General features: G+C 40.8%; 2 protein-coding genes across 31 annotated transcripts in view; both read left to right on the top strand.

Moving 5' to 3' along the window:
* The window catches only part of LOC112243017 (protocadherin gamma-C5-like), a 140372-nt gene that overhangs the window by 48365 nt on the left and 75026 nt on the right, over positions 1 to 16981 (top strand). For 3 of the 30 annotated variants that reach the window (XM_042309454.1, XM_042309439.1, XM_042309422.1), the window contains exon 1: positions 12993 to 15535. The exons of 21 other annotated variants lie outside the window; for them this stretch is intronic. In XM_042309454.1, coding sequence (XP_042165388.1) covers positions 13127 to 15535 — 2409 coding nt within the window. In that variant the 5' untranslated portion in view covers positions 12993 to 13126. Of the gene's footprint in view, positions 1 to 5622; positions 8194 to 9285; positions 11859 to 12992; positions 15536 to 16981 lie in introns of those variants that run through there. 6 more of the 30 variants (XM_042309457.1, XM_042309426.1, XM_042309443.1 and 3 more) reach the window with 5 other exon arrangements.
* Positions 512 to 4733, top strand: LOC112230679 (protocadherin gamma-A11-like). Its single transcript, XM_042309464.1, has one exon. The coding sequence runs from the start codon at positions 2109 to 2111 to the stop codon at positions 4533 to 4535; it is 2427 nt and encodes an 808-aa protein (XP_042165398.1). The 5' UTR covers positions 512 to 2108; the 3' UTR covers positions 4536 to 4733.

The raw sequence follows: 16981 nt of genomic DNA, 5'->3' as shown, positions 1-16981 counted from the left end.
ATAATGTTGATGCAAGTGTCCTGTGACAGATTTGGATAAGGTCATGAAGTCTTACGACACGAGTGACCGTAGCTATACGTTTTCATCTGAACTTCTATTGCTAGTTCTGGTTGACACGACATTGCTTACACTGAGCTTTTGGCATTAGGCCTACAGCTGATGACATTGTTAAGTCGACGACTCAGATGTCAGAGAGTTGCCTTTACACTAGATCTTCTTTACTTTGGGTTTTGAGATCGGTACTAAATGACTACATTCCCTTTTACTTGCATATTGAGATTTTAAGCTTGGCATTAGGCCTACAGGGCTACCGAGTGGCACAGCAGTCTAAGGCACTGCATCTCAGTGGTAGAGGCGTCACTACAGACCCTGGTTCGATTACAGGCTGTATCACAACAGGCCGTGATTGGGAGTCCCGTAGAGCGGCGCACAATTGGCTCAGAGTCGTCCGAGTTTGGCTGGGGTAGGCCGCCATTGTAAATAAGAATTTGTTCATAACTGACTTGCCTAGTTAAATAAAAATAAAAACAGCTGGTGACATGGTGAAGTGGAAGACTCAGATGTTGTGGAGTTATATTTACAGTAGATCTTCTCTGTTTTGGATTTTGAGATCGGTACACTATAAAAAAAATATTCTGGGGTGAATTGAAATCTACAAAAAAAAACATACTTAATTTAAAAAAAGAGTTCAAGTAATTTCAGTGATTTGTACATTTAAAAAGAATGTATATTTTATTAGGATTACCAAAGAGATAGAACATTTAGTGATCTAATTTTAATACATGTGAGTACATTTTAATAAGAATAATATTTCTCTTAATTGAATCATTTAAGTTCTTGCAACAACTTGCCGGTAATTCAACATTTTTTATGACAGAAGAAAATGAATCATCAAACAATACTTGCATCTCTACTTCCAGCTACTGCTTGTCAATTGAGCATTGAGATCAACAATGCCTGTCAAAGTGGTTTAAAATGGCAAATTATCAAATACATTAAACAATGTTAAACATTACATTTTTTTGAAACACTAATTCTGTCTGTTGTGTTTTACTAAATATTTGTGTGAGATCAACTCATATTTAATCAGATTATCAGGGAATACAACACATTTTTTATGGCTATTATTAATTCCCTGGATTTACTTTATTTGTGTAAATCCAAACAATTTATTTAAAACATCTACTTAAAAACATAGGAAGTTACATCTACTAGTAATATTAAATTAGGTGTCATCTTGTTGACCTCATTTTTAAAAGTATATTCAACACTTAATTTGTTACAGTACTAAATAAGTACATTCCTTTTTTCTCCATATGTCTTTACCACTTCCTTAAACATGCTGGGAAATCCTTTCACTTAAATAATGTCTACCTAACATTCATCAATATTGTGTAGCCTACTTATTGCGTAGCATGGCTAGACTGTAGCCTTCTTTCTGTGATCTTACCCGCCTACTTCAGTTGCTAGGCCTACTTAAGTTTCGAGAGAACACGTTTCATCACCTTGATGTGGACGGTGCTCACTGCATTAGCATTTATATGTGTGATATGAAGTTGAGTTGTGAATTATGTGATAGTGGACTATTTGTTATTTCAGATAAAGTAGTTCTTATTTGTGTGTGCATTTTATGTGAGAAGTGAATCAAGTGTTTTGACATTGGATGAGTTGTTATGGTGAATTTAACTTTCGTTATTTGAGAATCAATTGTCGGCAGCTGATGTAAGTAGGGGCATATGGGCTTATTTCCTAGAGACTTTCATTTGTGTGCTTGCATTTTTGTTTTACTAAAATAACAAATATTATCGTTTGGAAACACTCAGTATAGTGTTATTCTCTGTTTTTTATAGACCTACTTGGGATTGCAATTATGGAAAAGTACTCCATGTGTCGCTATTCACCAGCTAAAGCCATATCTCCCCAACCAATATCCTGCTGTAGGCTGTAAGGAAAGGGGGAGACTCATTTGAATACAGTGTAGGCTAGCGAAAGAACCCATCACTTGGTAGAACATAACACGTATTGACCCAGTCGATTTTTTCATTTTTTCCAACTGAAAATATATTGTTTGATAACCATACTATTGGAATAAACGTTGGTCACTGAAAATGGAATGCAAGGGATTCTCGTTCTCTGCCTCATTGCTCGGCCTGGCTTTGTTTCTTTTCCTGCTGCGCACCAGCTATGGAGACGTGACCTATTCTTTTCCGGAGGAGATGAAACGCGGATCTGTGATCGGGAATATAGCCAAGGATCTCGGCCTGGATCCAAAAGGACTGTATGTTCGTAAAGCTCGTCTAGAAATGGATGGTAGCAACACACTGTATTGTGACATTAACCTGAGCAATGGCGACCTGATTGTTGCTGAGAGAATGGACAGGGAGCAGCTCTGTGGCAGAAGGGTTTTGTGTGTATTGAAATATGAAATGGTGCTCGAGAATCCTTTAGAATTACACCGCGTCGTTCTTCAGATACAAGATATTAATGACAATTCACCACAATTCGCGAACGATCGCATTACGTTTGAGATCAGAGAATCAGCCGTTAAAGGCGCTCGATTTGCGGTCCATCAGGCTCATGATGCAGATATAGGACTGAACGCTGTTCAAAGCTACACACTACAAAGGAACGACCATTTTAGTCTAGCCGTTAATACAATACCTGGTGGGGGAAAGTATGGGGAGTTAACGTTAGAAAAAGAGTTAGATCGAGAACAACAGCAGGAGGTGACTTTATTACTTACTGCTGTTGATGGTGGGACTCCGCAGAGATCTGGTACTGTAGTTATACACGTCACTGTGCTGGATGCTAATGATAATGTCCCAGCATTTAGCCAGAACGTCTATAAGGTCAGAATACCTGAAAATGCACCCCTGGGTACTGTTGTAGTGACCGTGAGCGCCACAGACGTTGACGAGGGACAAAATGGCGAAGTGGTGTATATATTTGGTCCAATTTCAGTTGAATTGAATGAATTATTTTCTCTTGACCCTAAAACGGGTGACATTAGTTTATCTGGACAGATGGACTTCGAAAAGGAGTCCGTTTATGAAATTAGCATACAGGCCCAGGATAGCTTGGGGTTGACGTCCTTTGCCAACGTTGTCATCGAGATTACAGATGTAAATGACAATGCCCCGGTAATATCTCTTAAATCTTTGACCAATCCCATCCCTGAGAACGTGTTACCTGGCACAGAGGTGGGAATCATTAATGTACAGGATAAAGACTCGGAGGGAAATAGACAGGTCCGATGCTCCATTCAACAAAATGTTCCGTTTAAACTTAACCCTTCTATTAAAAACTATTATTCTCTGGTCACAACAGTTGAACTAGATCGTGAGAAAATATCAGAATATAACATAACTATCACTGCCACTGACGAGGGGACTCCGCCTTTATCCTCATCAAAGATCATTCATTTATCTGTGTCAGACGTGAATGACAACCCACCTGTGTTTGAAGAACAATCCTACAACGCCTACATGACTGAAAATAACAAGCCTGGCTTCTCTATGTGTTCTGTTACTGCCAGAGACCCAGACTGGAGACAGAACGGCACGGTGGTCTATTCTCTATTGCCCAGTGAGATTAATGGTTTTCCGGTGTCCTCATTTTTATCAATTAACGGAGACACCGGGGTGATCCATGCTGTGAGAGCATTTGATTATGAGCAGTTTAGGAGCTTCAAAGTCCACGTTGTAGCCAGAGACAATGGTTCTCCTCCACTCAGCAGTAACGTGACAGTGAGTATCTTCATAACAGATGAGAATGATAACTCTCCCCAGATATTATACCCTGCTCCAGCAAGGAACTCCTTGATGACTGAGATGGTCCCCAAAGCTGCTCTGGCGGGGTCCCTAGTTTCCAAGGTGATAGCTGTGGATGCTGACTCTGGACAGAACGCGTGGCTTTCATATCACATCGTGAAATCGTCTGATCCTGGACTTTTCACTATTGGTATCCACGGTGGAGAGATCCGGGCACATCGGGACATTTCTGAATCGGACAGTATGAAGCAGAACCTTGTTATATCAGTGAACGATAACGGACAGCCCTCTCTGTCTACAACCTGTGATGTATATTTACTCATATCAGATAACTTGGCTGATGTTCCAGAACTGAAAGACATGGCTTACGAGGATAGTTCCAAACTAACTTCCTATTTGATCATTGGTCTGGTCTCTGTTTCCACCTTTTTCCTGACTTTCATTATTGTCATCCTGGCCGTGAGGTTCTGCCGCAGTAGAAAGCCTAGAATGTTGTTTGATGGAGCAGTCGCCATTCCCAGCGCGTATTTCCCTCCCAACTATGCAGAGGTGGATGCAGCTGGAACTCTGCGCAGTTCTTACAATTATGACGCATACCTGACAACGGGCTCACGCACCAGTGACTTCAAGTTTGTCAGATCTTACAATGACAGCACCCTGCCTGCTGATGTTACACTGAAGAGGAGCCCAGATAATGTATTAGAAGGGAGTATCATCACGCTCAACCCTGCAGGAGACTCTGAGGTAACCCATGCCTTTATTTAGCATTTTATGAGGATGGTTTGTCCTACGTGGCTTTGAAACGAAATAATACTTATTTCCTTCTTGGCAATAGCAAACTTCCTAACGTGAAAGGCCCAACGCTATGTTTTAATTGCAGGTTGTATATTAAAGTTAGCTAAACAGCATTAGTATGCTCTTCTAGTGTGAGAGAGTAAGGCGCAACATGAAGTCATCTGAAGGGTATGCAGTTACAGTTCTTGTATTGTTTTTAATGTAGTTATAATTTGCTCACGCATTTTGATACCACTTCCACTGAAATATTATCAATTTATAATACTGAATATTATGAAAGTGGCATATTATCCTACAGATATAGGATCTTAATATGTTTGATGCAGCAATGGGAAATATGAATTATTATGTGGGTTATAACTAATGGACATTTTTGTAGGTGAAAATCAAGTCTGAAATGTTAAAGTGGAAAATACAAACTTCAAACGCCCTTTGAAACCTCAATTACACTACACGTTTTTACATCCCTGCATTGGTGATCAAATTAAGATCCTACATCTCTATATCTGTACCCGAGTTTTTCTGCTTCTGCTAAATTTAAGTTGGTCAATTATTTTAATATATTCCATTTCACTGTTCATTCTACTGTAGCCTGCAGGACTTAAATGAATATACTCACACGCTGAAAATACAAATCACATCGCCTTCCAATTCTGATGAAGCTACGCTAGCACTGTTTCAGCACCACATCGATAGACAGCGCAACTGAGATGCCTGTTTCTCAGTGAAACAGGCAACGCTGCAAGAGCTCTTCTCCACCTATTCGACTTTGAAACAGGTTTCCGCCAATGCTTAAATTAACCTAGATTTATTTTGGATGCTATGTTTGAAACTGAAAAATAACATTTACCGGATTGCATGCTACTTCTGCGCATTCACATTCACACTTTATATGGCAAAAGGCTACCCTGAATGTCGTGGTGGCTTATGGATTTAAGAGGTTAATTTGAATGCAATTGATTGTAGTTTTCATTGACATACTCTAAGTGTCGCTGTTCACTATATATTGGCCGATAGGCACATCTCTTCCCCAGTCCACGCATAGAAAAGGAGGAGATAGAGGCCTACTTTGGTCAGTGTGACAAACCATCGTCTCGATTAGACAGAGGCTTAGTGTGTATCGTCGGCTTTCCACACCTTAAAGGAGCAAATGTTTCATTTTGAGGGCTGAACAATATCTTTACCACGATTTTTAGTTGGACTACTTGTGTCATCTGAGAAGATGGAGTACATCGGATTATCATTGTCTGTTTCGACGTTCCGTCTGGTTTTCCTCGTCTTCATGGTGCGACAGAGCCATGGAGATATGAGCTATTCTATTCCAGAGGAGATGAAACGCGGATCTGTGATCGGGAATATAGCCAAGGACCTCGGTCTGGATGCGAGAAGATTTTCATCTCGCAAGGCTCGTTTGGATATGGATGGTAGTCGTCAAGGTTACTGTGACATTAATGTGAATACCGGAGATTTAATTGTGGCTGAAACAATAGACAGGGAGGAGCTGTGTGGACCGAAGGTTTCTTGTTCTTTAAAATACGAGCTTGTGCTGGAAAAACCTCTGGAATTACATCGTATTAATGTGCAAGTCCAAGATATAAATGATAACTCCCCAACATTTTCTAACACACAAGTTAATTTAGAAATCCGTGAGTCTGCGGTGAGAGGAACACGTTTCCTTCTTAGCGAAGCTCATGATGCGGATATAGGACATAATGCAGTTCAAAAATATTCACTCGAAAAAAACGACTATTTTGTTTTAGGTGTTCATACAAACCCAGATGGTGGGAAATACGGTGAGTTAGTTGTAGAGAAGGAATTAGATCGAGAACAACAGCAGGAGGTGACATTGTTACTTACTGCGGTTGATGGTGGGACTCCACAGAGATCTGGTACTGTAGTTATACACGTCACTGTGTTGGATGCTAACGACAATATTCCAGTGTTTACTCAGAACGTCTATAAGGTCAGCCTACCTGAGAATTCTCCATTAGGTACCGTAGTAAGTACAGTGACTGCTATTGATGCAGACGAGGGACCTAATGGCGATGTGACCTATGAACTCGGTCGTATAAGTAACAAAGCAGGGAAGCTGTTTTTGATTAACAAGACAACCGGAGAAATAAAAGTGATCGGCCCTATTGATTTCGAAGAGGAAACATATTATGAAATGAGCGTGCAGGCAAAAGATGGTTTAGGGTCAGCCTCAAATTGTAAAGTTATTATAGAAATCACAGATGTGAATGATAATGCACCAATAATATTGATCAAATCTCTAAGCAATCCCATCCCAGAGGACGTGTTACCTGGTACAGAGGTGGGCATCATTAATGTACAGGATAAAGACTGGGAGGGAAATAAACAAGTCCGCTGCTCCATTCAACAAAATGTTCCTTTCAAACTTAACCCTTCTATTAAAAACTATTATTCTCTGGTCACAACAGCAGAACTAGACCGTGAGATAATATCAGAATATAACATAACTATAACTGCCACTGACGAGGGGTCTCCACCTTTATCCTCTTCAAAGACTATTCATTTATCTATATCAGACGTGAATGACAACCCACCAGTGTTTGAAGAACAATCTTATAGCACCTACGTGACTGAAAATAACAAGCCTGGCTCCTCTATGTGTTCTGTTACTGCCAGAGACCCAGACTGGAGACAGAACGGCACTGTGGTCTATTCTCTATTGCCTAGTGGTGTCAATGGTGTTCCGGTGTCCTCATTTTTATCCATTAACGGAGACACTGGGGTGATCCATGCTGTGAGAGCATTTGATTATGAGCAGTTCGGGAACTTCAAAGTCCACGTTGTAGCCAGAGACAATGGTTCTCCTCCACTCAGCAGTAACGTGACAGTGAGTGTCATCATAACAGATGAGAATGATAACTCTCCCCAGATATTATATCCTGCTCCAGCAGGGAACTCCTTGATGACTGAGATGGTCCCCAAAGCTGCTCTGGCGGGGTCCCTGGTTTCCAAGGTGATAGCTGTGGATGCTGACTCTGGACAGAACGCGTGGCTTTCATATCACATCGTGAAATCGACTGATCCTGGACTTTTCACTATTGGTCTCCACGGTGGAGAGATCCGGACACATCGGGACATTTCTGAATCTGACAATATGAAGCAGAACCTTGTTATATCAGTGAAAGATAACGGACAGCCCTCTCTCTCTACAACCTGTGATGTATATTTACTCATATCAGATAACTTGGCTGAAGTTCCAGAACTGAAAGACATGGCTTATAAAGATAGTTCCAAACTAACTTCCTATTTGATCATCGCGCTGGTCTCTGTCTCCACCTTTTTCCTGACATTCATTATTCTCATCCTGGCCGTGAGGTTCTGCCGTAGTAGAAAGCCCAGAATGTTGTTTGATGGAGCAGTCGCCATTCCCAGCGCGTATTTCCCTCCAAACTATGCAGATGTGGATGCAGCTGGAACTCTGCGCAGTTCTTACAATTATGACGCATACCTGACAACGGGCTCACGCACCAGTGACTTCAAGTTTGTCAGATCTTACAATGACAGCACCCTGCCTGCTGATGTTACACTGAAGAGGAGCCCAGATAATGTATTAGAAGGGAGTATCATCACGCTCAACCCTGCAGGAGACTCTGAGGTAACCCATGCCTTTATTTTGCATTTTATGAGGATGGTTTGTCCTACGTGGCTTTGAAACGAAATAATACTTATTTCCTTCTTGGCAATAGCAAACTTCCTAACGTGAAAGGCCCAACGCTATGTTTTAATTGCAGGTTGTATATTAAAGTTAGCTAAACAGCATTAGTATGCTCTTCTAGTGTGAGAGAGTAAGGCGCAACATGAAGTCATCTGAAGGGTATGCAGCTATAGTTCTTGTATTGTTTTTAATGTAGTTATAATTTGCTCACGCATTTTGATACCACTTCCACTGAAATATTATCAATTTATAATACTGAATATTATGAAAGTGGCATATTATCCTACAGATATAGGATCTTAATATGTTTGATGCAGCAATGGGAAATATGAATTATTATGTGGGTTATAACTAATGGACATTTTTGTAGGTGAAAATCAAGTCTGAAATGTTAAAGTGGAAAATACAAACTTCAAACGCCCTTTGAAACCTCAATTACACTACACGTTTTACATCCCTGCATTGGTGATCAAATTAAGATCCTACATCTCGAGTTTTTCTGCTTCTGCTAAATTTAAGTTGGTCAATTATTTTAATATATTCCATTTCACTGTTCATTCTACTGTAGCCTGCAGGACTTAAATGAATATACTCACACGCTGAAAATACAAATCACATCGCCTTCCAATTCTGATGAAGCTACGCTAGCACTGTTTCAGCACCACATCGATAGACAGCGCAACTGAGATGCCTGTTTCTCAGTGAAACAGACAACGCTGCAAGAGCTCTTCACCACCTATTCGACTTTGAAACAGGTTTCCGCCAATGCTTAAATTAACCTAGATTTATTTTGGATGCTATGTTTGAAACTGAAAAATAACATTTACCGGATTGCATGCTACTTCTGCGCATTCACATTCACACTTTATATGGCAAAAGGCTACCCTGAATGTCGTGGTGGCTTATGGATTTAAGAGGTTAATTTGAATGCAATTGATTGTAGTTTTCATTGACATACTCTAAGTGTCGCTGTTCACTATATATTGGCCGATAGGCACATCTCTTCCCCAGTCCACGCATAGAAAAGGAGGAGATAGAGGCCTACTTTGGTCAGTGTGACAAACCATCGTCTCGATTAGACAGAGGCTTAGTGTGTATCGTCGGCTTTCCACACCTTAAAGGAGCAAATGTTTCATTTTGAGGGCTGAACAATATCTTTACCACGATTTTTAGTTGGACTACTTGTGTCATTTGAGAAGATGGAGTACATCGGATTATCATTGTCTGTTTCGACGTTCCGTCTGGTTTTCCTCGTCTTCATGGTGCGACAGAGCCATGGAGATATGAGCTATTCTATTCCAGAGGAGATGAAACGCGGATCTGTGATCGGGAATATAGCCAAGGACCTCGGTCTGGATGCGAGAAGATTTTCATCTCGCAAGGCTCGTTTGGATATGGATGGTAGTCGTCAAGGTTACTGTGACATTAATGTGAATACCGGAGATTTAATTGTGGCTGAAACAATAGACAGGGAGGAGCTGTGTGGACCGAAGGTTTCTTGTTCTTTAAAATACGAGCTTGTGCTGGAAAAACCTCTGGAATTACATCGTATTAATGTGCAAGTCCAAGATATAAATGATAACTCCCCAACATTTTCTAAAACTCAAATTAATTTAGAAATACATGAGTCTGCGGTGAGAGGAACACGTTTCCTTCTTAGCGAAGCTCATGATGCGGATATAGGACATAATGCAGTTCAAAAATATTCACTCGAAAAAAACGACTATTTTGTTTTAGGTGTTCATACAAACCCAGATGGTGGGAAATACGGTGAGTTAGTTGTAGAGAAGGAATTAGATCGAGAACAACAGCAGGAGGTGACATTGTTACTTACTGCGGTTGATGGTGGGACTCCACAGAGATCTGGTACTGTAGTTATACACGTCACTGTGTTGGATGCTAACGACAATATTCCAGTGTTTACTCAGAACGTCTATAAGGTCAGCCTACCTGAGAATTCTCCATTAGGTACCGTAGTAAGTACAGTGACTGCTATTGATGCAGACGAGGGACCTAATGGCGATGTGACCTATGAACTCGGTCGTATAAGTAACAAAGCAGGGAAGCTGTTTTTGATTAACAAGACAACCGGAGAAATAAAAGTGATCGGCCCTATTGATTTCGAAGAGGAAACATATTATGAAATGAGCGTGCAGGCAAAAGATGGTTTAGGGTCAGCCTCAAATTGTAAAGTTATTATAGAAATCACAGATGTGAATGATAATGCACCAATAATATTGATCAAATCTCTAAGCAATCCCATCCCAGAGGACGTGTTACCTGGTACAGAGGTGGGCATCATCAATGTACACGATAAAGACTGGGAGGGAAATAAACAAGTCCGCTGCTCCATTCAACAAAATGTTCCTTTCAAACTTAACCCTTCTATTAAAAACTATTATTCTCTGGTCACAACAGCAGAACTAGACCGTGAGATAATATCAGAATATAACATAACTATAACTGCCACTGACGAGGGGTCTCCACCTTTATCCTCTTCAAAGACTATTAATGTGTCTGTGTCAGACGTGAATGACAACCCACCTGTGTTTGAAGAACAATACTACAACGCCTATGTGACTGAAAATAACAAGCCTGGCTCCTCTATGTGTTCTGTTACTGCCAGAGACCCAGACTGGAGACAGAACGGCACTGTGGTCTATTCTCTATTTCCTAGTGTTGTCAATGGTGTTCCGGTGTCCTCATTTTTATCAATTAACGGAGACACGGGGGTGATCCATGCTGTGAGAGCATTTGATTATGAGCAGTTCAGAAACTTCAAAGTCCACGTTGTAGCCAGAGACAATGGTTCTCCTCCCCTCAGCAGTAACGTGACAGTGAGTATCTTCATAACAGATGAGAATGATAACTCTCCCCAGATATTATACCCTGCTCCAGCAGGGAACTCCTTGATGACTGAGATGGTCCCCAAAGCTGCTCTGGCGGGGTCCTTGGTTTCCAAGGTGATAGCTGTGGATACTGACTCTGGACAAAACGCATGGCTTTCATATCAGATGATCAAATCAACTGATCCTGGACTTTTCACTATTGGTCTCCACAGCGGAGAGATCAGGGCACAGCGGGACATTGCTGAATCTGACAGTATGAAGCAGAACCTTGTTATATCAGTGAAAGATAACGGACAGCCCTCTCTCTCTACAACCTGTGATGTTTATTTACTCATATCAGATAACTTGGCTGAAGTTCCAGAACTGAAAGACATGACTTATGAGGATAGTTCCAAACTAACTTCCTATTTGATCATCGCACTGGTCTCTGTCTCCACCTTTTTTCTGACATTCATTATTCTCATCCTGGCCGTGAGGTTCTGCCGCAGTAGAAAGCCTAGAATGTTGTTTGATGGAGCAGTCGCCATTCCCAGTGCGTATTTCCCTCCCAACTATGCAGAGGTGGATGGAGCTGGAACTCTCCGTAGTTCTTACAATTATGATGCATACATGACAACGGGCTCACGCACCAGTGACTTCAAGTTTGTCAGATCTTACAATGACAGCACGCTGCCTGCTGATCAGACACTGAGGAAGAGTCAAATTGAGGTGTTGGGAGAAAGTGTATTCACTCCTGACGTCGTGGGGAATACTGAGGTGAGATTAGAATCCTATTTTTAGTATTGATTGAACTTTTATGTTAACACATGTATTGAGATGACCAGAAGTCTGTCAAATGTTTGAATGTGATCACTGTGTTGTTGGCTTATCAGACATTGCGACGTTTTTAAATTCACTGAATTCAGGAGGCGCCACTGGTAATGTGTGAGAATCAACAGGCTACATCCCTTCTAGGCTTTTTTGCGAGGGAGTAAACCATCATTTTACTCAAGTGTCTTATGCCAGAGCATGGTGTCATATCCACAGACATATTTGCTGTCTTTCTAATGCAGGATACACATTTACAAGATTGAAGTGCTCCGTTTTTTATTTATTTTCAACGCAGAATAGGCTACTGTGTCAACTATTTGAAGTGCTCCGTCTGTAATTATATAGGCCTATGCTAGGTCAAATAGCCTGCTGCTATATTACGTGAACATATTTCTGACGTTTATTGGATAGCAATTTGCAGCACTAAATTATTAACCACTTAGACACAATCTATCATTCAGAAGCAAGTGAGGCAAATGAAATGAAATGTCAATGTTGTTTAGGTTAACATGATAGGCTATGTTAGTTAGGCCTATATTTGAACATTTCTAAAATCGCATTAACGAAAAGCAGTTGTCAATTATCAAGCCTTTGGTCATTTATATTTTAAAATGCACCCAAAACAACCGAAATAATACACTAATATAATATATACATTGCATATTATTCAATGACAGAAAAGGTTACCCTCATTTCGGATACTCTATTGCCAAATCCTTAAAGTATGGTCGCTGTTCAGTTCTGAAACATTACCGACGCTATAGCGCACGTATCTTTTGCGCCAACCATGGAGAGTTAAGGCTCAAACCAAAATGGTGTTGACTGATGGAAAACTGGTGATTTTTTTCTGGCTGACTTGTAGGCATGGCCAGTTTGGCAACATTTAATTAAGTAGCATATTTTTACAGTACGATATTGGAAATATCTTGTTCAATGTATATTCAGTAACTTTGTAGTGTTACTGCAGTTTTTGTGAAAATACTCAATGTGTCGCTGTTCACCTTCTCTGGGTAAATGCACACTTGTGTCCCCACCCAGTAGATTAACATATACAGGGAGGAGACTTGTTTCGGCAGTGTGGAAAAAACAAAGCATTGACTAGTTTCAACATATCCTTGCTTGGAGAGAATATTGGAACTTGGACTACATTTTTTTTTAATGGAATAACGAATTCTGTAAATCAACATCTTAAGGAAAGGACCGCTCCCACGTTGATGATGATGGATACACGATTATCGGTCTCTGCCTTCGTTTTCTCCTCGGTTTTCTTTCTTGTTCTCCCTCGTAACACGTATGGAGACATGGGCTACTCTGCTCCCGAGGAAGCGAAGCGTGGATTTGTCATTGGAAATATAGCCAAAGATCTCGGGCTGGATGCGAAGAGATTCTCTGATCGCAAAGCTCGGTTGGATATGGATGGCATCAGTCAACGTTATTGTGACATCAACCTCGCGGCTGGCAACCTTATTGTGACTGAAAGAATAGATAGAGAGGAGCTGTGTGGGTCGAAGCTTACGTGTGCACTAAAATATGAGCTTGTGCTTGAAAACCCTCTGGAGCTACATCGTATTACTGTGCAAATTCAAGACGTAAATGACAATTCACCTCGTTTCCCCAATGAACGCATGAATCTAGAAATAAGGGAATCGGCTGACAAAGGGGAGCGTTTTCCCTTAGACGAAGCTCATGATTCGGACATAGGATTAAACACCGTGCAAAGCTATACGCTCGACAGGAATGAACATTTTGTTTTGGCCGTTCATACAAATAGTGATGGTGGGAAATACAGTGAGTTAGTGTTAGAAAAAGAGCTGGATCGAGAAAAGCAAGAGGAGGTGACGTTGTTACTTACTGCTGTTGATGGTGGGACTCCGCAGAGATCTGGTACTGTAGTTATACACGTCACTGTGTTGGATGCTAACGATAATATCCCAGTGTTTAGCCAGGACGTTTATAGAGTCAGTCTGACAGAAAACCCCCCTTTACATTCTGTAGTGGTAACTGTCAGCGCCACCGACGCAGATAAGGGTGCAAATGGGGAAGTGACGTATGACTTCAGTAGTATATCTGAAAAAGCATCGACGGTGTTTTCTATAGACAAAGGGACTGGTGTAATCAGAGTCGTCGGACCTGTGGACTTTGAGGAGAGGACAGATTATGAAATGCGCGTCCAAGCCAAAGATGGGTCAGGTTTAGCATCTAACACAAAAGTAATCATAGATATAACCGATATAAATGATAACGCACCAGCGATATTCATTAAATCACTGAGCAATCTCATCCCCGAGAACGTGTTACCTGGAACAGAGGTGGGCATCATCAATGTACAGGATAAAGATTCAGAGGGAAATAGACAGGTCCGCTGCTCCATTCAACAAAATGTTCCTTTCAAACTAAACCCCTCAATCAAAAACTATTATTCTTTGGTAACAACACGTGAATTAGACCGAGAGAAAATATCAGATTATAACATAACTATCACTGCCACTGACGAGGGGTCTCCACCTTTATCCTCCTCAACGACGATTCATGTATCTGTGTCAGACGTGAATGACAATCCTCCTGCGTTTGAAGAACAATCCTACAGTTCCTATGTGACTGAAAATAACAAGCCGGGCTCCTCTATGTGTTCTGTTACTGCCAGAGACCCAGACTGGAGACAGAACGGCACTGTGGTCTATTCTCTATTGCCTAGTGATGTGAACGGTGTTCCGGTGTCCTCATTTCTATCCATTAACGGAGACACGGGGGTGATCCATACTGTAAAAGCATTTGATTATGAGCAGTTTAGGAGCTTCAAAGTCCACGTTGTAGCCAGAGACAATGGTTCTCCTCCACTCAGCAGTAACGTGACAGTGAGTGTCTTCATAACAGATGAGAATGATAACTCTCCCCAGATATTATACCCTGCTCCAGCAGGGAACTCCTTGATGACTGAGATGGTCCCCAAAGCTGCTCTGGCGGGGTCACTGGTTTCCAAGGTGATAGCTGTGGATGCTGACTCTGGACAAAACGCGTGGCTTTCATATCACATCGTGAAATCGACTGATCCGGGACTTTTCACTATTGGTCTCCACAGCGGAGAGATCAAGGCACAGCGGGACATTTCTGAATCTGACAGTATGAAGCAGAACCTTGTTATATCAGTGAAAGATAACGGACAGCCCTCTCTCTCTACAACCTGTGATGTATATTTACTCATATCAGATAACTTGGCTGAAGTTCCAGAACTGAAAGACATGACTTATGAAGATAGTTCCAAACTAACTTCCTATTTGATCATTGGTCTGGTCTCTGTCTCCACCTTTTTCCTGACTTTCATTATTCTCATCCTGGCCGTGAAGTTCTGCCGCAGTAGAAAGCCTAGAATGTTGTTTGATGGAGCAGTCGCCATTCCCAGCGCGTATTTCCCTCCCAACTATGCAGAGGTGGATGGAGCTGGAACTCTGCGTAGTTCTTACAATTATGACGCATACCTGACAACGGGCTCACGCACCAGTGACTTCAAGTTTGTGAGATCTTACAATGACAGCACCCTGCCTGCTGATTTTACACTTAAGAGGAGTCAAATCGAGTGTTTGGGAGAAAGTATAGTCAATCTAAACAACGTGGGGAATACTGAGGTGAGATTATAAACCTTATTTGGGTATTGATTGACCATTTATTTTATGAAACAACTATATATATATATATATATATATATATATATATATATATTTAAAACATATATATTTCACCTTTATTTAACCAGGTAGGCCAGTTGAGAACAAGTTCTCATTTACAACTGCGACCTGGCCAAGATAAAGCAAAGCAGTGTGACAAAAACAACAACACAGAGTTACACATGGAGTAAACGTACAGTCAACAACACAATACACAAATCAATGTACAGTGTGTGCAAATGTAGAAGAGTAGGGAGGTAGTAAGGCAATAAATAGGCCCGAGGCTAAATAATTACAATTTAGCATTAACACTGGAGTGATAGATGTGCAGAAGATGATGTGCAAGTAGAGATACTGGGGTGCAAAAGAGCAAGAGTGTAAGTAATAATATGGGAATGATCGTGACCACAAGTTTGTCAGATATTTTAATTTGGTCGCTGTGCTGGCTCATCAGACACGGCAACGTTTTTAAATTGACTGAATTTAGCAGTTTCCACTGTTATAATGTGCTTTCCAAAACATACGGATTTTGCCCAGGGTTTAATCAATTTCAAACAATTTTACTCAAGTATCTGATTCCCGGGCAGGGTGCCACACCTGCGGACTTCTTTGATTACGTTGTAATGCAGGACACATACTTACAATTACAACGTTGAAATGCTTCGTTTGTCATTTTAAACGCAGGACACAGGTTTACCTTTTAACTCTTTGAAGTGTTCTGTCTCTGTAAAAAGACTGGCTTAGTCTAAGGCTGCTGACATAAGACAACAGGTTCGCCGTTTGTTGGATAGCAATTTGCAGCACACATTTTATTCTCCCACTAACGTTTGGTATGAGAGATAAAGTAAATGGGCTATTGCGTCGGCCCTGTTTCAGCACTGGACAGCGACCAGAAATTGAGAATCTGGCAATGGAGTCTCCAGGATGTTCATTGTTGTGGGTGATTTTTTTAAATATAAATTACCAAAGCCTTGATAATAAATAACTGTTTTTCAATAATGTGATTTGAGAAGTTTTAAAATATAAATAATATAAATAATATAACCTATTCTTACATCCTAAACTACCGTGACATTTTCTCATGCTTTCCTCAGTTGCTTCTGAATTATAGATAGATATTGTCTGGGGGTTAAATAAGACAACGGGAAAAAATAAATCGACTGATTCAACACTGGTGACTTGTTCTATCTATAAACTGCACTGTTGGCATGCATGTATGGCAATATTTAACTATAGCACATTTTACAATAAGATATTGAATGAATCTTGCTCAATGTACTGTATATTCAGTAACTTTGTAGTGTTACTGCAGTTTTTGTGAAAATACTCAATGTGTCGCTGTTCACCTTCTCTGGCTGAATGCATGATTGTGTCCCCACCCAGCAGATTACCATATACAGGGAGGAG

Source organism: Oncorhynchus tshawytscha, linkage group LG30 (assembly GCF_018296145.1).
Source record: "Oncorhynchus tshawytscha isolate Ot180627B linkage group LG30, Otsh_v2.0, whole genome shotgun sequence".
NCBI classification, from domain to species: Eukaryota; Metazoa; Chordata; class Actinopteri; order Salmoniformes; family Salmonidae; genus Oncorhynchus; species Oncorhynchus tshawytscha.
Note: the sequence above shows the minus strand (reverse complement) of the source record. Positions and strands in the feature narration are given on the sequence as shown.

Bases quoted from the DNA above. Each gene is read 5' to 3' on its own strand.
- LOC112230679 (XM_042309464.1), top strand. From the start codon at position 2,109: ATGGAATGCAAGGGATTCTCGTTCTCTGCCTCATTGCTCGGCCTGGCT.